The sequence below is a fragment of the Mauremys reevesii genome, linkage group 1, assembly GCF_016161935.1.
Source record: "Mauremys reevesii isolate NIE-2019 linkage group 1, ASM1616193v1, whole genome shotgun sequence".
In the NCBI taxonomy this organism is placed as follows: domain Eukaryota; kingdom Metazoa; phylum Chordata; order Testudines; family Geoemydidae; genus Mauremys; species Mauremys reevesii.
Window position 1 is genome coordinate 314947563 of NC_052623.1, and position 25596 is coordinate 314973158.

A 25596-nucleotide genomic window follows, 5' to 3' on the forward strand; every position below is an offset into this window, starting at 1 on the left:
CAAACATACTCTGCCTTCCCAAAGCTGTAGCCATTCGCCATAGAGATCTTGACATTATTTAAAATACACAGGCACAGGAGAAGAGGAATCTGATATAGTGGAATTGTCCGATGAAGAAGATGAAGAGGAAAAGGAAATCAAGGCTAATGGGATCTTCTATGATTCTTACTTGCTCCTGCAATAAAGGCTTAGACTGAACCGGCTCAGAGAGAAAACCTCCATATGGTCTCTAGATTACTTGGGTCAGGAGGCAAGACAGCAGGAAAGTCTGGTGACTGTACCTTGGAGTGAACCAAGGATCAAGACCCTTCAGATCAAGGGACCTCCCAAGGATTCCATGAATGCCACTGAGGAAAGGGACATGACATTGACTGCCTGTAGGAACCGGGCCACAAAACCCTATCTCTGGTATGAGAATGGTACCAATTCCAGTGCCAATGGTGATCTCCTAAAGATCTAAAGCGCTTTTGGGCTCGGTGTCTAGATGAAGAATAGGAAGTGGAAGATGACTTCAACAGGAGAAACTCTCCAAATAATCTGATAAGAACAGAGGAGCCACATCTGGAGGAGCGGGGTAAGCTGTCTGGAGTGGCTCAGGAACATGAGTACCAACCTCAGGGAAGAATGTGAAGATGCAGGGCACAAACCCCAAAGTGGTTGTGAGTTCTATACTTAGATTTCACCAACCAAGTATCAAGTGTGAATCCTCAAGCACTATAACAGCCTTAATATGGAGTCATAGAAAGCCCCCGTGGGTACTCCAATCTATCTTGCCACCCAGGTAAGCTTGCCTTTGTGATAGATGTTTTCTTACACCAAAAACCACAATATTCAGGTTACTCCCAATCCCAAAGAACCAGTCACTTACTCCAGGTCAACTGCACCTTAGATCCTAGATCAAAGACAATACTTGTAGCCAATCCTATAATAAATTAACTAAATATTTATTAAAGAAGAAAAAGAAATGAGAGTTATTTACAAGATCAAAGCAGGTAAACATACACACACAAATGAGTTACAACCTTCGGTTCCAAAAGGTAATAGAAGCTGCTATAATATATTAAATTCTAAGTCCTTTAGGGGCTGACCCAGGCCAAACAGTTAGAAATCCCTTGTATATGCTTAAAAATCGTTGCCCCTCAGAGTTGAAGCAGTATAGAGAAATCCAGTTTCTTCTGATCAGAGATTTTTATTCCCTTCCCCCAGAGTTCAAGCCAGTGAGACGAATCCTTGTGCACATTTCCTCTTCATGGGTGTGAGGAGAGCAATCAACAAAATCTTTGTCCTTTGATGTTTCACAATGGCTCATTTGGTTTCAATGAGCCTTCTTGTGTGCAGGCCTAGCATCTACTGTAGGAAGCCAGCCTTTACATTAATTAAAGCTTCTTTTCTGTTTGGCAAGTTACACAGTTACAGAAGTTTACAACGTAAAAATTTAGCCCTGGCTACACTACAGAATTACTTCAGTATAACCACATCAATCAGGGATATGAATAATTCACACTCCTGAGTGATGTAGTTATACCAACCTAAGAGCTATGTTGGTGGGAGAACTTCTCCCACAGACACAGCTAACGCCTCTCATGGAGGTGGAATTATTAAACCGATGGGGAGCTCTCTCTCGTCGGTATAGAACAGTGGCTCTCAAACTTTTTTTTACTGGTGATCCCTTTCACATAGCAAGCCTCTGAGTGTGACCCGCCCCCTAATAAATTAAAAATACTTTTTTATATATTTAACACCATTATAAATGCTGGAGGCAAAGTGGGGTTTGGGGTGAAGGCTGACAGCTCGCGACCCCCTCATGTAATAACCGTCCCAACCCCCAGTTTGAGAACCCCTAGTTTAGAGAATCTAAACCAGATTCTTCACCAGAAGCGCTATAGCAGTGCAGTTGCATTAGTGCAGCTGCTCCACTGCAAGTTTGTAGTGTAGACCTGTCCTCAGTGTAACTATACACTGGGGTACAGAAGTTAAGTGAGATTAATACACGCAGCATCTTACAAGCATTTCATAACATATAAATACTAAACACATTTTTATAAATAAAATACCTATTTTAACAATACTAATATACAGGTGAGCCTGACTGGTTTCCAGTTATGTATTCGTCAGTGTTCAGCTGGGGCCTAGCGGCCTTGGCATGAGCTAGCATCACAGAACCATAACACATCTTAACTCATTGGAAGCCCAGTACACTGGCCACATCAACAAAGACAGCAGTTGGAGCCTTCAATATCAGCAGTGTACTGCATTTGAAGCTCTGGCCTGTACCCAACCTGTAGAAACAGACATTGTCTCCAGGGCCAAAGATGGAATTTGCACCAACAAAATGGCCTTTGGTGCCGGTATTGTCTCCACAATCTGATTTTTAAGCAGTGCCTGCAACATCCTGTATTGTGAGGCAATCAACCCAGATGGTCCAGAGATTTCAGAAGACACCACTACAGCTGAGGGCTCCTATATCACAGTCAAGTCTGGCAAAGAGAGGAAAAGTAAATCTGCAGATGCTTCACAAGCCAGTGGTGTTGATATGGTCAGTGCAGAGACCAATGTTGTTGGTACTGGATTAAATAGACACCCCATAGAAGATACCAAAGTCAATGGCATTCTGTCTGAATGATTTGCCTTTGAACTGGAGAGTGGGTAGAGAGCCCTGCTCTAACCTGAGTACTTGAGGAATTCCAGTTCCTACCAGCACTTCTTTTTGAAGGGAATGAAGAATCTCCCATGTCTTGGACTAAATGAGGTCAGCTTTATGAGTCTTCTTTCTTGGGGGAGAAGAAGAAGGAGGAGAATGGTCTATTCTCCTAGGAAAAGAGTCCGAGTCTCGTGGTGGTACTGAAGGTTTCTGAGCGGCTGGACAATCTGATCCCAGCACGGACGTGGGTCTCATGGGTTGCTCCATCAGGTACTGCTTCAGGTGTAACCACTTGAATACTCTTTAGGGTGACCAGATGAGAGGAAGAAAATATCGGGACACATGCGGGAGGGGTCACCAGCGGAGGGGGAAAAAAACAACAACGGAGTACTGAGGGACAAAGGCCTAAATATTGGGACAGTACAAAGGCAGCACACGAGCTGATTTTCAGTGGCACTCACACTGTCCGGGTCCTGGCCACCAATATGGCAGGCTCTGCATTTTAATTTAATTTTAAATGAAGCTTCTTAAACATTTTAAAGACCTTATTTACTTTACATACAACAATAGTTTAGTTATATATTATAGACTTATAGAAAGAGACCTCCTGAAAATATTAAAATATATTACCGGCAAGTGAAACCTTAAATTAGAGTGAATAAATGAAGACTCGGCACACTACTTCTGAAAGGTTGCCGACCCCTGCTATAATTACTAACATACCAAAATACTGAGAAAAATCTCTCCAAGTTAACAACAAAAAGCATGAGGTAAATACCACACAGAAAGCTCTGACTCAAGCCGAAGGCACTGAGAAGGAACTGAGGGGAGTCGGGGAGATGGCGCCCTTAAACAGACATTAGAGAGGCTACAAGGGCCAAAGGGTGTTTGTGTCATCACAACGGATACTGCTAGGCAAAGTTCTCCAGCTTCTGTGTGATAGGCACTCACACACCTGAGTGGAATATACATCTGCAACCACTTGAAGTATAATTAGGTAGGCCAAAAAAGAATTTGAAGAGCAACTAGCAAAAGACACAAGTATATCAGAACCCTGCCAAATAATCGTTGCGACCACCAGACGATTAAAATGCTAAAGGAGCACTCAAGGCAATTGCAGAGAATCATAGAATCATAAAAGATTAGGGTAGGAAGAGACCTCAGGAGGTCTCATCTAGTCCAACCTCATGCTCAAAAGCAGGACCAACCCCAACTAAATCATTCCAGCCAGGGCTTGTCAAGCAGGGCCTTAAACCCTCTAAGACTCCACCATCTCCCTAGGTAACCCATTCCAGTGCTTCATCCTCCTCCTAGTGAAACGGTTTTTCCTAATGTCCAACCAGACTTCCCACACTGCAACTTGAGACCATTGCTCCTTGTTCTGTCATCTGCCACCACTGAGAACAGCCTAGCTCCATCCTCTTTGGAACCCCACTTCAGGTAGTTGAAGGCTGCTATCAAATCCCCCCACACGCTTCTCTTCTGCAGACTAAATAAGCCCAGTTCCCTCAGCCTCTCCTCATAAGTCATGTGCCCATCCCCCTAATCATTTTCATTGCCCTCTGCTGGACTTTCTACAATTTGTCCACATCTCTTCTACAGTGGGGAAGCTAAATTAATTTTTTGCACTGGTTTTCATTGCACAGGATGCGAGAGAGAGATTCTCACATCGGAGTCATTCTTTTCAGATTACAATTGTGAGGAGCTGTTCAAGTTTCAGGTGTCGATAGAAGTGGTTTTAGAACAAATCGATAAATTAAACAGTAATAAGTCACCAGGACCAGATGATATTCACCCAAGAGTTCTGAAGGAATTCAGATATGAAATTGCAGAACTACTAACTGACATGTAACCTATCGCTTAAATCAGCCTCTGTACCAGATGACTGGCGGATAGCTAATGTAACATTGATTTTTAAAAAAAGTTCCAGAGGCAATGCTGGCAATTATAGGCCAAGAAGCCTGACTTCGGTACCAGGCAAATTGGTTGAAACTATAGAAAAGAACAGAATTATCAGACACAGAGGTGAACACGATCTGTTGGGGAAGTCAAAACAGCTTTTGTAAAGGGAAATCATGCCTCACCAATCTATTGCAATTCTTTGAAGGGGTCAACAAACATGTGGACAAGCGTGATACAGTGGATATAGTGTACTTGCACATTCAGAAAATCTTTGACAAGGTCCCTCACCAAAGGCTCTAAAGCAAAGTAAGCAGTCATGGGATAAGAGGGAAGGTCCTCTCATGGATCATGGTTAAAAGATAGAAAACAAAGAGTAGGAATAAATGGTCAGTTTTCAGAATAGAGAGATGTAAATAGCGGGGTCCCACAAGGTCTGTATTGGGACCAGTGCTGTTCAACATATTCATAAATGATCTGGAAAAAGAGGTAAACAGTAAGGTGGCAAAGTTTGCAGATGATACAAAATGACTCAAGATAATTAAGTCCAAAGCTAAGTGCAAAAGAATTACGAAGGAATCTCATAAAACTGGGTGACTGGATAACAAAATGGCAGATGAAAATTCAAATGTTTATAAATGCAAAGTAATGCACATTGGAAAACAATTTCAACTACACATTCAAAATGATGGGGTCTAACTCAGCTATCACCACTCAAGAACAAGATCTTGGAGTCATTGTGGATAGTTCTCTGAAAACATCTGATCAATGTGCAGTGGCAGTCAAAAAAGCTAACGGAATGTCAGGAACCATTAGGAAAGGGATAGATAATAAAAGACAGTAAATACCATAATGCCACTATATAAATCAACAGTACACCCACGCCTTGAATACTGTATGCAGTTCTAGCTAAAAATGGTACATTAGAATTGGAAAAAGTACAGAGAAGGGCAACAAAAATGATTAGGGGTATGGAACAGCTCCCATATTAGGAGAGATTTAAAAGACTGGGACTCTTCAGCTTGGAAAAGAGACAAGTAGGGAGGGATATAATAGAGGTCTATAAAATCATGAATGGTACAGAGAAAGTGAATAAATAAACGTTACTACCCCTTCACATAACACAAGAATCAGGGGTCACCCAACAAATTAATAGGCAGCAGGTTTAAAACAAACATAAGGAAGTATTTCTTCAGACAATGCACAGTCAACCTGTGAAACTCTCTGCCAGGGTATGTTGTGAAGGCCAAAAGTATAACCAAGTTCAAAAAATAATTAGATAAGTTAATGGAGGATAGGTCCATCAATGGCTACTAGCCAAGATGGTCAGGGATACAACCCCATGCTCTGGGTGTCCCTAACCCTCTGACTGCCAAATGCTGGATGTAGGGGATGGATTTGATAATTGCCCTGTTCTTTTCATTCCATCTGAAGCATCTGACATTGGTCACTGTCAGAAAACAGGATACTGGGCTAGATGGACCACAGTTCTGACTCAATATGGCTATTCTTATGTTCTTAACCTGCCTTCTAGAGAGAGATTAAATAATACCTAGGTCATATACAGCATTTTTCATCAGTAGGTCTCAAAGCACTTTACGAAGGAGGTCAGGAACACTATCTTCATTTTACAGAATTGGCAACTGAGGCACAGAGACGTGAAATGACTTTCCCAAGATCTCCCAGCAGATGTCCAGCAAAATGCTGTCAAGGCATTGCAGTCTGCAAATTTTGCCGTATGTTATAAAACACTTGCAGACCTCAAAACTGGTGATCAGCTTAGCCCACGGCATCACCAGAGATCCAGCAACTAAATTAAGGGTGGGAAGGGTGAGCCTTAAATAGGAAATCCAGAATGGCTACTCTACCTAGACAGCAAACTGTATCAATCCCCTTCACACTCCACCCTCAAACAGGAGCCAATCACCTGGCCCCAGCAATGGGTGGGAAAGATACCAGCGCTCAGATCCAAAAGCCCTGAGCATGAGGAATCATAGAATCGTAAGACTTGAGAGGTCATCTAGTCCAGTCTCTTGCACTCATGGCAGGACTAAGCATTATCTAGAGATTCCACAACCTCCCTAGGCAATTTATTCCAGTGCTTAACCACCCTGACAGTTAAGAAGTTTTTCCTAACGTCCAATCTAAACCTCCCTTGCTACAATTTAAGCCCATTGCTTCTTGTCCTATCCTCAGAGGTTAAAGAGGATAATTTTTCTTCCTCCTCCTTGTAACAGCCTTTTATGTAATTGAAAACTTATCATGTCTCCTCTCAGTCTTCTCTTTTCCACACTAAACAAACCCAATTTTTTCAATCTTCCTCGTAAGTCATGTTTTCTAGACCTTTAATTATTTTTGTTGCTCTTCTCTGGACTTTCTCCAGTTTGTCCACATCTATCCTGAAATGTGGCGCCCAGCCCTGGACACAATACTCCAGTGGAGGCCTAATCAGCGTGTAGAGCGGAAGAATTACTTCTCAGAAGTAGAAAGAAGGAAGAAGCAGGAAAAAAACAGCCCCCACATGCTGAAAACAAAAGGGGATGGGGGAACGAAAGAAAAGGAGACTGAGCAGATGGAACACTGTTTCAGCTGCTACCAGCTGAGATACCCACCCACCTCCATCCACCACCTCCAGGCACTAGATGGTGTCTCTGCTGCTCAAAACCCCATCAAAACTGTAGCCTAGCTAGTGAGGTGAGCATCCAGTTTACCCTAGAAAAGATTAATAGCTGACTTAATCATGACCTAAGTAGCTACATGGGGAGAAGAACAGGTGTGCTTGTGGCACCTTAGAGACTAACAAATTTGTTAATCTCTAATGTGCCACAAGTACTCCTGTTCTTTTTGCCAATACAGACTAACATGGCTGCTACTCTGATACATGGGGAGAATATAGGGCTCTTTAATCTAGCAGGAAAAGGTAAAATGAGATCCAAATGCTGGAAGCTGAACCTAGACAAATTCAGACTAGAAATAAGGCAAATATTTTTAACAATGTAGGTAATTAGCCATTAGAACAATTTATACAGGCATCTGGTGCATTTTATATCACTTGACGGATTTAAATCAAGACTTGAGGTCCTAAATAGATATGCTCCGCTCAATTAAAAGTCATGAGTCTGATGCAGGAATTACAGTAACTCCTCACTAAAAGTCGTCCTGGTTAATGTTGTTACGTTGCTGATCAGTTAGAGAACATGCTCGTTTAAAGTTGTGCAATGCTCCCTTATGACTTTGTTTGGCAGCCACCTGCTTTGTCCACTGCTTGCAGAAAGAGCAACCTGTTGGAGCTAGCTGGTGGGGATCCCCGCCAGGGTGGACTGGCAGCCCCCCTATCAGCTCCCCGCTCCCTTAAGTTCCCTGTGCGGCAGCCACCCAGCAGGCTATCAATTGCCAGGCAGTTCAGTGTCCCTCCCTGCACTGCCATGTGCTGCTCCTGCCCTCTGCCTTGGAGCTGCTCCTGGGAGCCACCTGTTTGCTGTGCACAGGCAAGGGGGAAGAGGAGTGCTAATGTCAGGGTGTCCCCTCTCCCTGCTCCTGCCCCCCGCCCCTGTACCTTATCTCCACAGAACAGGGGGGACATAACAGGACTCAGGATGGAGGGAGCTTGCTGGTGGCAGCTGCTGTCTCAACTTGCTGATCTACTTAAAAAGGCAATGCACTTAGAGTGGAGTCAGCATACTTAAAGGGGCAATGTGAGTCTCTCTTTTTCACACACACACAGTATGTGTCTCTGTTTGCCATGCTGTTTCCCCTCCCTCCATTTGTGCTGCCTTGTAGAGAGTGAGGCTACATTAACAACAATGTGTTAACCCTTGAGGGCTCAGCCGAGTGCTAGTTCATCATTTAGCATTCCCTGGGAAATATCCCACCCTCTGACTTCACCACCTCAACCAAGCTTCATAATCATCATTGCTGCGTACAGAATAAAAGTGTTTGTTTAAAACTTATATTGTGTGTGTATACGTGTGTGTGTGTGTGTGTGTATATATATATATGTATGTAATGTATGTGTGTATGTATGTATGTCTTTTGTCTGGCGAAAACAATTTCCCTGGAACCTAACCCTTCGCCGCCCCCATTTACATTAATTCTTATGGGGAAACTGGATTCACTTAACATCGTTTCGCTTAAAGTAGCATTTTTCAGGATCATAACTACAACATTAAGTGAGGAGTTACTGTACTAGTTGAGCTGCTGTGGTCTGTGTTATGATGGAGGTGATCATAATTATCCCTTATGGTCTTAAAAACAAGTAAGAATTTATGAATATTTCTTTTCTTGTTTTTATCTGTAGAAGGTTTACAGTATAGGCTGACATTTCAAATAGTATAGAAACAATATGGATAATGATTCTAGTGAAACCAAAAAATTGTGAGTCTACAATTAAAAAAAATCCAAAATATTCACATGATATTACCATGCTAACAGGTCTTCTTAAACTCAATACATCTTGCTGCCTTACAAGACTTCAGAGTGGCCTGTTGAGTTCTGGGTCTCCCAATGACAGCCTCAGCTCCCCTCATGTCATGTTAGTCTAGTCTCTGGGAGGCTAGGTGGTGCAAGAGTTTATGATCTAACCTTTCACCTCTGGAAATCCAGGGTCAAAATCTGGTTTGGGCGACAAGCAAAATGAGTTTGGTGGTCTCAGCTGTTAGTGGACATTTGTTCAAACCACAAAGCCACCAAACAATTCAGAAGAACTGTCAATTTTTGCTCAAGAGACTACATCTGTGGCTGGTACAGCAAGGTTGTCACAGTTCAGGAAAAAGGTGAATTGACATACATACTGGGAAACTTGCATCAAATTTGTATATGCTATTCTTGGCACTAGCCAATACTTATAGTCCATCATGGTCATTAACTTCAGATTCCTAGCATAGCAGCAGCACTGACCATATGATACGGAGAGAAAGGAAAGACAGAGCATACTATTGCATTGCCCATGGCAGAATTCTTCAAAGCAGGAAGTTTAAAATGATCAACAGATCAAGCAGCCTAAAGCATTATTGAAGTTACTCCATCTCTCAGCACTATTTATATATTTCCGGCTTTGTTATTATTACATTCTCTTTCACTATGTCATGATAAAGCGGCCCATGTTCAAGACATCAAAAAGATGGGCAAGCAAAGAAGCAAATATTTAGGGATGTCAAGCTTTATAAATAGCCCTCACAGACAGAGAGAGTATAAGCTCTGCTGAGCCACAAGTATAACAGAGCCATAACTACCCAAGTGTTGACAGGGTAAGTAGCAGAAATAAATAACTTAATATGTAAAAGAAAACATCTAAGTTACATGTATTTTAGTGAGGGGATGCAGACTGGTGGGGTTTTCTGGCATCTCCTACTCTAGTTACTGTAAATTTACAAATTTTACATTAAATAGTGTAACATTTGGCTAGATATACTATTATTTGTAGAGTAGTTCTCAGGACTGAGACTCTATTGGCAGTTCCTGCCGAGATGATTTTACATTATGACAACATACAATAAGTGGGTATGGCAGATGGAGAAAGGTGGCGGGGGGAAAGGTTTTGGGGAAACAAGGATAGCAGCAATGTGATCACAATGTTAGAGGGGGGGACGGATAGCTCAGTGGTTTGAGTATTGGCCTGCTTAAACCCAGGGTTGTGAGTTCAATCCTTGAGGGAGCCACTTGGGGATCTGGGGCAAAATCAGTACTTGGTCCTGCTAGTGAAGGCAGGGGGCTGGACTCAATGACCTTTCAGGGTCCCTTCCAGTTCTATGAGATAGGTATATCTCCATATTAAAAAAGATTCAGTACACACCCATCTGGATAAATTCCATCTTTCCCTTAAAAAACAAAACAAGAAACTAATGAAAATTTAATGAATCCCTACAGGCCATTCACCCCAAGTATCCATTTCCTGGTACTCCCTGAGTTTGTGAATCTGAAAACCCTCTAGATATAGCAAGAATCTTCAATTCTCCTTGCATTCTCATTTTGAAGAAGAAGTGGTGCATAAAAATAGGCAAGATCTGCCATACACACAATACAGTTATGTCAGAAGAGACACGCAGTCAAAGGCAGAATTTCCACTTCAAATGTCCTTGCAATGGAAAGTAAAAGAACATTGTGCTCTTTTTGCTTCTTTCAGTTATGTCAGGAAGGGAGGTATCAAAGGCATTTTTGCTCTAGATATACAAGTTTGTTGGGTATGGAAGACTCTATGATGGAGCAGCAGATAGTGTCTTTTTGTTCTGTGTTGTATGGTGGGGTACAGTTCCATGACTAAGGCTCTTAGGCACTACTGCAATACAAATAAAATAAATTATGACAGCACTCAGTAGTGCAAGCCGAGCAACTGAAAAGGGAAGGAATTTTTAGTCAGATTATTTAAGACTTTTTTTTATTTGTTAAACTCTATTTGATTTTAAATGACTGTCATTGTGTAAAGAGTACTTTTTTTGAACTTCAAATACATTTTATGGATTTGAATTTCATGTTACAAATTAAAATAAATGCAGTTATTTATCTGAGTGTAGACTCAATCTCTCCCTTTTGGCTCTCTCTCCTTTTTGTTTTAGAAAAATCAAATAAAGAAAATGAATGAAAAAGCCTACATTCATACAATATTATAGCTGAGAATGTGTGTATAAGAAAGTCAGGAAATTCAAAGTCATGGTTCCTATGGAAACTGTAATTGTCATGGTGCAATTACAAATAGTACATGTGCACAGTGGGTGGTCAAATTAAAGCTGCAATGGGAAACATACAGATCTGTTTACATTCTCAGCCATGTTACATTACTATGAGATTGGGTATTTTGCTTTCAATATGTCATAAAAGCACAACTATGACTAAAAATATAATGCTTAAAGAATACTACAGTTTCATGAAAAAAATCTTGTCACTTACCTGAAATGTCCCTGAGCAACTGCTGAACACAAGGGTGTAAAGCCATTTTTATCAGCAGCATCAACTTGTGCTTCTGCAGTCAGCAGCAATCTCACACAATCTATTAAGTAAACACAAAAGCAGACTGATGAGTGTGACGTTGCACCCCATAATACTTTATGGAAATATGCTTATGAATGCAAATATGACATAACCGGAACATGTTTTATGCTACATATGCCATGTAACATATCTCTGCAAAGGTTATGATCTACTGAATATATTCATCCTATTTGTATGCATGTATCATTTTTGTATTCAAAGTTATGAATATTGGCTGTGTACTTGTTGGATTTTAAGTAGCATTAGTAAGGCATTTGGGCAGCTTCTTTAGAAAGGAATTTGCAAGTTAAGTGCCCAATCAAGAAACACTTAACGGACAATGGATCTTGGAAGGCTCCAATCCACATAAGAAGTCTACCTGAGGACTTTCAAGGTTGCATGTTAACAATGGCTGCTACCCGTAAATTCTGAGTCATGCATGGACATGTGACTTTCCCATCTGACTCCAAAACTCCATCTTGTAGCTGGGATTCTACATAGGGGGAGGGAGGGGTGTCCACCCACAAGAGAAAGTCTATTTAAACCCCTGGCAGACCCCTCCATTTGGTCTTCAGCTAGCTCAAGAGATAGCCTCTCCACCCCCAAAGGATATCTGAAAGACACTGGAACAAGGAACAGTAACCACGGGGGTGTGAGTGATTGCTGGACCCAGACTAGGAGGAGGATAGTCTGTAAAAGAGGCTTATTGAAAGATCCCTGTGGGTGAGATTTTATCTGCATTCAGCTTCTTACTGTATTAGGCATAGGCTTGCGTGTTTTATTTTATTTTGCTTGGTAATTCACTTTGTTCTGTCTGTTATTATTTGGAACCACTTAAATCCTACTTTTTGTATTTAATAAAATCACTTTTTACTTATTAATTAACTCAGAGTATCTATTAATACCTGAGGGAGCAAATAATTGTGCATATCTCTCTATTAGTGTTATAGAGGGCAAACAATTTATGAGTTTACCCTGCATAAGCTTTATACAGGGTAAAACGGATTTATTTGGGTTTAGACCCCATTGGATGTTGGGCATCTGAGTGTTAAGGACAAGCACACTTCTGTGAGCTGCTTTCAGGTAAACCTGCAGCTTTGAGGCAGGTAATTCAGATTCTGGGTCTTTGTTGGAGCAGACAAGAGTGTCTGGCTCAGCAAGACAGGGTGCTGAAGTCCTGAGCTGGCAGGGAAAACAGGGATAGAAGTAGTCTTGGCACATTGGTTGGCAGCTCCCAGGGGGGTTTCTGTGATCCAACCCATCACAGCAAGTTCCCATAAACTCTCACTGAGATCAGTAGGAGCTGCTGAGTAGTCAGCACTTCTGAAAATCAGGCCATTTGTTTAGGTGCCTAATTATGGATTTAGGAGCTAATTTTATGCTTTTAGTTTAAAAATTTGGCCTGTGAACATAACAAAATTAGAACAATCTTTCTATAACAATTTAAGAGCAGTCACATAATTAGAAACTCCCCATACAATCTGCACTTAATAGATCTAAACCCACAATACTAAAATCAGTGACTATAAATCAAACCCACTATACTCCATCCCTTCACTGGGGTAAAATCCTAGCTTTACTGAAGTCAACTGCAAAACTTCCATTGACTCGAAGGGAGACAGGGATTTCAACTTTGATGTCTCAGAGAGGAAAAATGTGGAGTTTGTAGTGTCTATCCCAAGCAGAATTTTATATTAGTACTGATTTAGTTTGCATCTTCCAATTTTTAAAGAGATAGTGCTCGTAAAAAGGCATGTGTGGTACACTTGTATCAGCTATTTTGATAAATATTGTTCCTGCTTTGTATCAATGAAATATTTTGTTCATTTCTAATATACTTGACACTTGGTTCAATCAGATTAGAAAATACTGAAAGGCTCCAGGCACTTGAACTTTTCTAGAACGCTTTTTTTTTTAATTTAATAGAAACAGACGTTAACAAATACATCATAAATTTACATATGCTCACATCAGTTATTTGTTATGTAGAGGAAATTAGGGCTATTTTGTTTCAAATGGAAGTTATTTTAGATGGAGCATTTTACTTTTCTACCAACATACATTTCAAGCATAAGCACTACCTATGTATAATGCATGTTCAAATTCATTTGAATTAACTATACTACTTCATTTTAACTTGCCTAGATAAAAATCACTTTTTTTTAATCTCTCATCTCTAATTTCATACTAATAATGAAATCCATGATCCCTTCCACAGAAAATCACAGACAACAGACTATAAATGTAAGTGTATGCCAACTGATATTTTGCTCAAATTTATCATCTACGGACATTCTTACTGATAAAACATCTGATCTGAAGCCCATGGAAGTTAACAGAAGTCTTTTCTTTGACTTCAAACTGGTTTTGGATCAGGCACAAAGTGGGCTTTATTTTCAAATTATTAATGCTTCTATTACTTTATATATATGGTTTAACAAAACTGTGAATCCCTTACCTGTTTGTCCATTCATAGCAGCAGAATACAAGGCAGAATAACCATCTTCACAGAAATAATTAATGTCCAATCCTTCTTCATTAAGCAGCATTGACAATAAAGTGACATTTCCCTGGGCAGCAGTTTGGTGAAGAAGGGTGGGCCTGCCACCCAGGGGGACAGGACCACCACTCGTTAACAAAGGGGTTAGGGAGGGAGACCAGCCTGCGAGTTAAAGCGACAGATGTTAGAGGGAAGACACATGAATAAATTAAGGCTGTGCATTATTTCCGAGCTATTAAAATATATAAAAGAAAACCTAAACAGGTTCATCAGCACTATAGAGTCTGTTACAGTTTAGCATGAGTCTTGTAATGTTATTTTTTCCCATACATCAAAAGATAATTAAAATCACACACAGTGGTAAGAAGTTATGTTCATTGTTAACTCAAATTAATAGTATTCTATCATCATGGGTTAACACAAATAAAAACTTTGGGAACATCACAAACAACTTCCGCAGTCCAAAATTTCTGACATTACTACCTTACGTTCAAAAACTAACGAAAATCTTATACAATTCTGGCTTTAGTTTAATTGTAGCAAAATTAAAAATCATTCCAGATATATTTTCATCTGCAAACTTGATTTTTCTTCAAAATCTTAACCTAATATATAATAATATTTAAACCTGAAAGAGCATCATAGCCAAATAAGATAGAAAAATTGGTTCAAAGTGCTTCAGTTATACTTTAAAAATAATTAACAAGGAGGCAGTTCAACATAAAGGTTTGCAGAAGCCCTGTAATATACATATTTGTTGTTGAACTTTGCCTTAATATATATGTTCATTTTACTCAGCAGTACTGTGATTTGTATTTTATTTTGAGAGACGAGCCAATGTAGAATAAGTAGCTAGTTACATCAAAATTACTGATAAAAGCTTTCAAGTCATCCAGTGAAAACGGCAATCTACAAAACAGAGCTTTAGAAATCTTAGGAGTTATCTTGTTAGACATTCCACATATTATTATTTAGCAGCTTTAGAGGAGAGTTTGTTAAATGCATGAAGTCCGCTGCATATAGTATGGAAGACTTTGTGTACTCTTCCTTGATCAAAAGACTGCAAAAGAAAATAGGAAAAAGGATTGAAAAATATAAATGTTAATATATTTGTGTGTGTGTGTGTGTGTGTGTGTCTGTCTGTCTGTCTCTCTCACACACACACACACACTTTACCCTTTGAAAATGAGAATTCACACCATTTTTCCTTTTTGAATAGATTACTCTATTTGCAGCGCATGTATGTGCACAAACACCCTCCTACGAGATTCTGAAATCTGATCATATAAGAAAGTACATAGTCAGATTTCCAGCTCAAACTAACAAAAATAATTAGTTGGAGCTCTTAGAGTTGTTTTCAAAATAAGATACTTTTAGCTTGATAATTTCATAATAAAATAAATTTTACTACTATAGTACAGAGAGGCAGCATAATATTTATTTATAGTACTTTCAGAAAGATAAATTAACTTATTACTCATTTTATAAATTTTTATAGGCAACTATAAAAAACCACTACCATATATATAAGCAGCCATATCAATCATTTAAAGTTACATGGTATACTACTTCAAACTGAAGGCCAACTTTGAAGTTGTATGAAGATATATCAATAGTTTTATTCTTATTTTTAAAACAGGCTATGGAAGAGAATCTGGAGGTTTACAAAATAAGATTCATACACTTTAAATTACTTCTCATAGTTTCTATACCTTGTGCTTTTTAGATTACAGAAAAATCCTCTAGAACTATTTTGGCTTTACTAAGAAAAATATAAGCCAAACTACACCTTTTGAGAAGTCAGAAATACTATACATATAAAGTAGTAGTTCAGATGTTTGTGAACATTTATTCTTACAAGGTACAAAAGTGACTGAGGAATAATGGAAAGAAAAATAAAATACAATTATGAAAGCTGTTTTTCTTTCCATTGTTTCTGCCTTGTATCATCTTGTAAGCCTAACTGTATTTAAACCGTTACTGTAGGTAGAAATTTTGTTTGAACTAACCAAAGGTATTATCTGACTTTATTGTATTTCACTGTGTTTCTGATACTGATTCCTGTGGATATATCTAGTGTATCAGCATCTCCTTAGATGTTAATCCTCTTTGCCTGAACTTGCTTTTCCATTTTAGGAATTAGTCTTGTTTGTGCTGGAATGATTTCTGGACACTGGGAGGTAGGGTGAGTAGGGGGCTTAACACTTTACTGAAAACATAAGGTTCACTATGCCAAGCCATTTTGAAACATTAACAGCATTTCTGAGGTTTCTGCTTTTGTTGAAAAGTAGCACAAGATTTTTCAGCATCATTAATAAGAATATCAAAGGAAGAATGCTTATTGTGCACTACTGTAAATGGACATCTGGTACCTTTATTCTCATTTTCAGCTTCTCGAGAGGGCAAATATACTGTTGCATTCCAGTGATGAAACGCATTGTGCTAGATTAAGAATGGATGAAAAGCTTCTACTGCATAAGACACACAAACCAAGTAATCACATAAATGCATATTTTAACTTCTGTTATCATTGCGAAGCAGCATAACAGATTTGTATTCATCCAGGATATTGTATAAGGTTAGGAAATATCAGTAAGGTATATGGTTTCATATGCAAAAGTGAAGCATCTGTGACAGCTTGCAGGACATACAGTAATGAAGGGCAGAGGGATAGAAAAACAGCTTCTGGCATCAGCGTCAGAATGTGGAGATGGTTAATTTCAAAGCCCAGATCAATCTCTCCTCACATCCTATTTACCTTCTAAGCCAATCACATACAAAGGAAAATTAATCAATATTGGAACGAACTGAATAAATATATATTCTGATTGAAGAGTGATGCAAAACCAAGAAGAAAAAGAAAGAAGAAATCCCAAGGGTATGGAAATCCAATTGACTATAATCATTTCAGTTTTAAACACTTATTTCTCTAGGAAGTCAAATCCATGGATATTTAGGAATCAAAACAAACAAGAAACACTAAGAGTATATTTTCACTTTTTCACATACACCTTGTTCAACATACATGACAAAAGATGTTTTTTTTTCTCAGCTGTATTTAAAGCTGTAGGTATTGTCATGTTGATACAAAAGAACATATTACTGATGCAACTTGTAATCTCCTTTTATTCTATATCACAGTGTTTGTTCTTCTTTAGAACCAAAATATTCCGTCACAGAAAGTGATAATATTCCTATGTTTCTTAAAGCAATGCTGCACTGTAAGGAAACTGACCTATCCAGGTGACTGATTTGCCATTAATGAAAGAAAAAAATTCAGTGAGTAGGCTCTCTTTCACTCCTTCTGACTTCACATTAAAAGGAAATGAAGTCCTGGATTTACTGACCTGCCAATACACATCAAATTTCAGCCTGACTCTAAAAGTCTTTGAAATATATTAACCAATCCAGCTTACTATGTTTTTGAACACTAATAACAAATTCTGACTGATTTTCACCAGCACTTACTGTACAATAAAATACAAACAACATTTCACCATACTAATTTTAAATGACAGTCAACCCTTGTTGATACAAATTAAAATACTAAACATTCTGTGCAAAGTTTAAACAAATAAGGTTTCAGTTAAGTTGAATATTACTTTTAATAACTGAATCTCTAGCCATTCAGAGAGTTTGGAAACCTAAATACTATTGTTTGTTTCCAGTAGTGCCTATAACATGATAGGTGCTGTACAAACACTAGAAAACAATCTTTGCCTCCGAGAATTCAACCTCTAAAAACCTCTAAAAAGGCAAAATAAACAAAGGGGGAGGACTGTCCGGTGGTTACTAAATAAAAAAGGTGTTATTTAAATCTATCCCCATGTACCAAACTAACCACCATCTGTCTGTTCTGCCTTTACTAAGCATAAGCTACTTCAAGGCAGGGATCATATCTTTCATATTTGTACACCATCCTGCACATAAAAGTTAAGTTCTCTTATAGCATATTGAAAAAACACATGAAGGTAGATTAAGTTCCTGATCAAGTCCCGCATTTAAGAAAACACAAACACACACAAGGGGAAGTTTAAAAGTTTAAAGCAAGGGGCTTCGACAAATTCTGTCACTGCCGTGTTTTGCTGGGGGATCACAGGCAAGTCTCTTATCTTCTCTCTGACTCAGTTTCTAAGTCTATAAATTAGAGTTATTAGTATTTACCTACATCTGCACATTCCAATTTATGAGATATGTTCCCATTGCCACTGAGCTTTAGAAATCTTATGGAAAGCAGTCCCAGTTACAGTCCCAGAAGAGCAAGTAGTCCAAACTCCTTCAGCTCCCTCCACTAAACCTCAAAGTCCTAAACTATAGAATCTGAATTACAAGGGGAAAAGGACATGAATGGTTTGTGATGAATAACCTTTCTTCTTTGAGAATTACCTCTGTATATTCCCACATGTAGCAGTTTGACAAGCAATACAACAAAGCAAGGATCATATCTAGATGCCACATTGACTGAAAAGTGCTCTCGAAACATAGGTTAAGAATACCAGGTAGCAGACTGACAGATTTCTATGCATTATGAAGGTATGCCACCAAAACTGCCTTAGCCACAATACAGTGATCCGGAGAGCCTTATGTACCGTCACCTAGTTAATATGTAAAACAGCTCTCCATATGTAGCGCTGATAGAATTGATATAGAGATGGCTTCTGTCCTACAGTCACTGTAAAAACTACATAGATTGTAGTTAATTTCCTTAATGATTTTGTCTTATTAAATAAAAACTCAAGTCTCTACAGTATGGAGTCTAAGAAAGGGCTGGGGGAGTCTTTTAGGACTGAGACTGACAGCACCAAAACCTCTGAACCATCCAAGTGCTCGTCAGTGCTAATGAAAGTTCCTGTGCCAACAGCAAGGAGGGTCAATTTTTTTGTAAAGGCCCAAATTTCTTGGTCAAGGTATAGTCAAGGTCCAGACTCCAGAAAAAAATAAAAAAAAATCATAATGATGATAATAATAATAATAAGTAAATAAAAAGATTTCAGGATCCTTTCAAAAGTGTCTAGTGGTCCAGAGTTGGCCTGCAGTTTGCCGCCTATTGACTACCCCTGATTTATAGGGTCCCAGCATTGACTGACTTCTTTTTGGAGAGGTCCTCTCCCCCTGTGCAGTCATGGCCTAGAAAGGGGCTAATACTTGCTATTCTTATGCTGACCTTTTCCAACAAGGGAATATTTGGAAACAAAGATGATGGTAAATTCAGAGGTTGATCCAAAGGTGAATCAGGGCCCTGATTCATAAGGCCTTCATCATGAGAAAAATATGGAGCTGCTAAAATGTAAACATCCTCCATGCTAAGCACTGGTTAGTGAGGTAGGGAGTGAGCCTTTTTCTCAGAGCAATTAAACAGCAGGTGCATGCATCACACATTCCAGAAATACAGCAGGACACCAAACATACTGCTTAAATGTGAATTTCTCCAGGTGTGAAGAAAGGTGGTTAGGATTGCACTGCTCTTTTATAAGCTGTTATAAAATTATTTGGTGCCATGAGAAGGGGATCAAATGGCTCCAGACAGGCAGTGTTTTCTAAAAGGTTCACAAAACTCAATGGCATTAGAGGAGCACATACCATCAGAGAAACTATACATAGGCAATTCTCAAAATTAATTCATGTTTGTAGCGCTCGAATATCCTCATGCTTACAGAAGGCCAAAAGTATTATTAAGGAATCTCCCTTTTCTGGAGTATGTCATTACTCCAGAATCTTCTCAGAATAGCCAATCTGCTCAAAACATCAATTTTCATTCCCTTATTAAGGATACACTAAAACGAAGGCTTCCTTAAAAGGAAACTGACTTGTGATCATCGTTAAAAGCAAAAAAATTATGAAACAAGATAAATTCCCATACCCCTGAAACTTGGAAAAAATAATATACATGTAAATTTCCACTTTAACAAAAGATAAACCAGTTTAGAGAAAAAGCTGTAAAAGATAAATAAAGCAAATGACAGACCCAGAGAAAAAGACAGAGAACATTCTTAGAGGGAGATAGTTTGAAGTATATCAATCCCTTTACCTGATGCTGTTGCCAGTAGGCTGTCTGAATCACATGGTCTACAGGATGAAGCACTAACGGGGTTTATGAAGGAACTACAGGCAATGGTGATGGGAATGACAAAGGAACTTTCTGAACATGCAGGTTGGTTCAGTCCAGGGGATTGGGAAGGCCAGGCACCCACCTGAGATGTGGCCATGGCTGGTATGGCACAGCCTGCAGATGCCATAGATATATCTATAGTAGGTTTTGGTGGCAGCTGAGGTGAGGACTTAGAAATAATTTCCTCATTTATTACCCTGATTCCTTGTGATGAACTGGAAGGAGGTGAAATCATGGTTTTGCTGTCAAATTTTACACCTATATTAGAGGATCGACTACTATCTATAATAACTTTAAGCTGTGGGTGTGGTGGAGAAGGAGTTTGCGAAAGCCCTGGTTTTTTTGGAGGAATAGGTGGAGGATTTCCTCTGTCAATTCTTGATACATTGGGAGTCTTTAAACCCATTCTACCAACTGGGGGATAGGTGCCAACTTCAACTGAATGTGACATTCCAGGCCGCAAAGTTGCACCACCTTGAGGACTTGTAAATCTTGAAAGGACTTGGGTGACAGTATTCCGAGCTAGCTGTTTGGCAACTAAGTTGTCACGACTAGTGGGAGAGACATCCCTTGACGGAGGGCTTTGGGTAGTGTTTCCATTTTGGTCGTGATCATTAGCATTAGCTTGAAATCTAAATCTAGCTGCTTGGACTCGAGGATTTAGGCCTGGATGCACAGTAGTGTTGGCAGACTGTGACTGTAAACTGTGCATAGATGAAGCTAGTGAGTAGTTCTGAGATGCAATACTTGATGCTGGAGAAACAGAGAGGGCAGCATTACTTGGAAAGGGGGAAGTGCTATTTGTTAAATCTGGTGATGAGCCAGTACTTGGTCCATTTTCCTCAATTCTGTTTTGACTTGGAGTCAGAATAGGAGTCGTGGATGGGACAATCAGTTCACTACAGGAAGAGTGCCTATCAATGACTGGTTTCACAAATGTTGCATTGGCGGATACATTCGTTTTTGTGCTGCCAGAAACCAGAGAGTTCACTGCTGAAGGTTTTACAGGCACAGTCAAAGGCAACTTCCTAACATTTTCAGAGCTAATGTCCATCGGCATTGTATCTGTCTGACAGGCAATAGTTCTTGAAGCTGGGACTTCTGTTTCAACAGATACTGAAACAAAATTCTTATCTTTATTTCTACAAGTGAGAGAAAGGTTTGGTTTACTGTCATTTTCTTTTTTTAACTGTTCAATCATTTTTCTCATTTTCTCTCTCTCTTCTTTGAGGTCACTAGTATGTGCTTCCTCTCTGTTAAGTTTGGCACGCAGTTGCTCCCTTTCTGTGTCAAACTCAGAGAGCTGTTTTTCCATTTGAGCTTCCATTTGTGTACTCCTTTGTTTCTCAGCTGCAAGAGATTCCTCCAATTCATTAGCCTTTTTTTTTTCTTCTTCAAATTTTGACATTATTTCTTCCAGTTTCAGGGCTTCCTCTACAATTTTGCTAGACAACTGTTTACATTCTTTCACTAGCATCAATACTACATGTTTATTCTTGCCACGTTCTTCTTCAAGGCGAGCAGACAACTTCTTATGCTCCAGCTCAAGCACCTGTAACTGAGACTTTTCCATTTCCAACTGAAATAAAAATGTATAGGTAAATTCTCATTAACATACAAAATCCAGCTTTTCAACATGGTATGTTATTAACATGACATTGTTGTTTCAATCTTTTAAGAATATGCTGTATTACTTAAGTAAATTCCAGTATTCTACCATTAGATACAAGTTGAGATACAAAATGTTGGAATGTTTGAGGACCAAATCAAAAAATCCAGAAAAAAATTAATTTAAAACCAAAACTGATTTTCTTCAAAAAAAAAAAAAAAAAACAGGAGTACTTGTGGCACCTTAAAGACTAACAAATTTATTTAAGCATGAGCTTTCGTGAGCTACAGCTCACTTCTTTGGATGCATAGAATGGAACACACAGACGGGATATTTATACATACAGAGAACATGAAAAGGTGGAAGTATGCATACCAACAGGCAGAGTCTAATCAACTGAGATGAGCTATCGTTAGCAGGAGGAAAAAAACTTTTTGAAGTGATAATTAAGATGGCCCATAGAAGGTGTGAGGAGAACTTCCTGTTTTTGTTTTTTTTTTTTGCGGATACAGACGAACACGGCTGCTACTCTGAAACCTGATTTTCTTCAGTTACTCACTCAAATGAATGAGGAAAATAATGATTTTGGTTTCAAAAAACATCCAAAGCGAAAAAACCAAAGCAAAACTAAATGTAAGAGGATTTTGTTTAATTTCTGGTGTGTTGTGTTATCCAAAACAAAATTTTATGATTTTTCATTTTGTTTCATTTTCATACGGTTTTCACCCTTTTTTGCCTTTTTTTTTAAAATAACATAAGAACCGCCATACTGGGTCAGACCAAAAGTCCATCTAGCCCAGTATCCTGTCTTCTGACAGTGGCCAATGCCAGGTGCCCCAGAGGGAATGAACAGAACAGAACAGAACAGACAGACAATCAAGTGATCCATCCCCTGTCACCCATATAAATACAGCAAATACACTTTTCGCTGAAAAAAGTGTTACCTAGCTCTACGGCTGCCAATACAATCTAAACCACTTCATTATTTACCTATCAGTCTCATATACATATCAAACAAAAATTGCTAACTAGCACTTCTCATGCTGCAGCCTCCTCTTTCTATGCTGTTTATCTGCATGACTGGCTTAAAAATAATAATAATTAAAAAATTCTGCATTCTCTGAATACCCTTATAATTTCTTTAACTTGACCCTATGATCTTCCTATGCAGCCAGAAAGTCTCTCCCTCCCACATCACCATAATCACCACATATTAAGAGGTTAACCTTACCTACTGTACATGTACAGAAAGAACAAGAATCACCACACTTTTGAAGTGCATTTACTTGTTTAATATTTTTACTAATTCTGGAAAAATGTTTACAGGCAACTAAAAGTCTAGTGCTTGCAAACTTGCAAGCTTCACTCTGACTTCAGTAAGAAAGTTGTTTCTTGCTTCCATCATACTAGAATTTTTCACTTTCCAGCAATTAACAGTTTGCTGCACAGATGGATTAACAGCTGATCTATAGAGGGTCAGGGCAAACAGCAATATACTTTAAATGAGCTCACTTGCAATAACTGCTTCACTTCAGTACTTCTGATTGCTACAGAGGTAGGAAGGATTTTATGTTAAACTAGATGATAAATAACACTAATTTCAGAGTTGTAAGAAGATACTGTACAGTGAATATATTTCATGTAAACTGTAATCTGGGGAACCAGATGGCCCAGGGAATTGGTAATGGGATATGGAGCAGTTCATCTTTAAGTCAGTGGTTTTTTGGCCTTGGTTGCTATCAAAAGAAATTCATTACAGTATGACGACTTTTGAGTAGCCTGCTGGTACCCAATGATATCCCAGGTCCTCCTCCAGTAGAAGACTGACGGTTTCTTGGACAGCTTCTGAAATATTTTTCTTATTCCTGCATGTGTGCGCTCTCTCTCTCTCTGTCTCTCTCTCATTTTAATTAGGCCTATCCACTATTTTATTTCAAAGGTAATAAATACTATTTTTCTTAGGATAGTTCCCTTAGTCCTCCACTGTTATCTAATACTTAGTGGAAATGAAACTTCCATCATATCAGGAGGGGAACAGGACAGGGAAAAGGACTGCAGGTCAGAAGTTTGATTCTACTTGCTGTCGCTCATTTTTTGGAGGCTACATTTTATCCATTTGGTAAGTCCAGTTCAAATATACAACAGAGAACTCTGAAAAGGGAAGGAACATTAGGTAAATCTTTTGGAGGGATAATCTTCATGAAATGCTGGTAAAATGATACGGTTGTCTCAACTCCCCAACATTTTAATTAGTGTTGTTCTCTTGCTTGTAAATGTTTCCTCTGCTTTGTTGGGAGGAGGAAAGAGGGCAAAAAAGTATATCTGGGGGGAGTGGGTGTATGTGATGTTGATAGGGTGGACCAGAAAAATTGGGATGGATTGGAGGAGGGGTGGCGATAATAGTGTTCTATATAAAGACAAAGCCACTAGTATTGGGATGTCTTATCACCCTAGATGTTGACACCTGTGATAGATGTTTTACATACAGTAAAATTTTCTTCCTGTGCCTGATCATCATGAGGATGATCAAGTTAAAACAAAGTCATTATGACTAACCAAGCTCTTACATTACAAGTTTCATTTGATCTCCCATACCAAAAGAGGTCCTCAGACAGCAGTGTCTAAACCTAAAGCTCTAGATTTACTAGTGACAGGAGCCCTATGATGATTTAACAGCAACACCCAGCATCACGCAACCCATCCTGCCCACCTCCATTGGCCCAAACTAGTTTGCTCTTCATTAACAAGAGAGTATTCAGTAGCAATATAAAAAGGATAATAGGAAATACGAAGGCACTGCTAAGTGAAGAGTAGCAGAGCATTTGTCAATGACAGTACACTAGCAAATATTAATTTACCGTGATTTATCAGATTGCAATTAGGACTGTCCCTGAGACATCAGTTACAGTCGCCCACAGGCAGAAAATCATGCTTCTTGTCCAGCAAAAGTCATTCTGTTTGCCATTTTACCATTAAGGAATTAACACCTTCATGGGCAAATCGCACCAGCAACAGCTGTACTAATGTTGCTAGTGTGACTGAAGAAAGTCATGAAAAAGGTACATATGACAGAGTCTGACACTCTAGATTATTTATCAATGAGAAAGTGGCTCAGTCCTCTGCAGACTACCCATAATATGTTAACCCAACTGAAGACAATAGATTACACTGAGCAATACTGCATGTTGAGAGGGAGGTTGGTTTTGTACGTTAACTGAAATAAAATTAACTTATTTTCCAGTTGTTACAGACACAGCTAATAATCTAATATAGCTGAAGTTGCTAGTAACTCAAAACCTTTCAATAGGCACTCTAGAACTCACAGATCAAATTAACATCCAGGGAAAAAAGGAAAACAGTCATCCTTTAATAATAGTTTTTATACAATGAATTCATATATAACTAACTTGTGAATAAGATGAAGCATGCAGCATTGTCCTCATCAACATTCAAGCTGTAGTATCACCAAGAACAAAGCAAGTTTTACTCAGCTAATACAGCAATACATCAGATTGTCATGCATAGGAATCAACATGCTGAAATGAAGCATGTTTATCATAATGACTTGGCAAAGCATATGTAAATAAAGAAGAAAGTTTGGTTTCAGGTGTCATGCACCTGATCTAATTATGCTGAGCTGTCAACTAGCAGCATCTATTATCTGACATATCAAGCTAAAATTAGTTCTTAGCTTGCAGCACAAGAATGCTCTCATCCAAGTTTCAAAAGTGTTTGCTTTGGTCCTGCTTCCAAATATTGTTCTCGGTTGAAAGGACTCCACTTTCTTCCCTAGTTCTATTGTAAAATATCTTTATATAAGGCTTGTATCTGAAAGGTTTGTCATCTTCTTTGTGGGAACAACATTAATAAGCTGG

General features: G+C 38.9%; 1 protein-coding gene across 1 annotated transcript in view; it reads right to left on the reverse strand.

Moving 5' to 3' along the window:
* Positions 1–25596, reverse strand: part of CTTNBP2 (cortactin binding protein 2) — a 184206-nt gene that overhangs the window by 81272 nt on the left and 77338 nt on the right. Inside the window, 3 exon segments of the mRNA XM_039508739.1 lie at positions 11423–11522; positions 13962–14165; positions 20032–21691. Of these exon segments, the coding sequence (XP_039364673.1) occupies positions 11423–11522; positions 13962–14165; positions 20032–21691 (1964 nt within the window).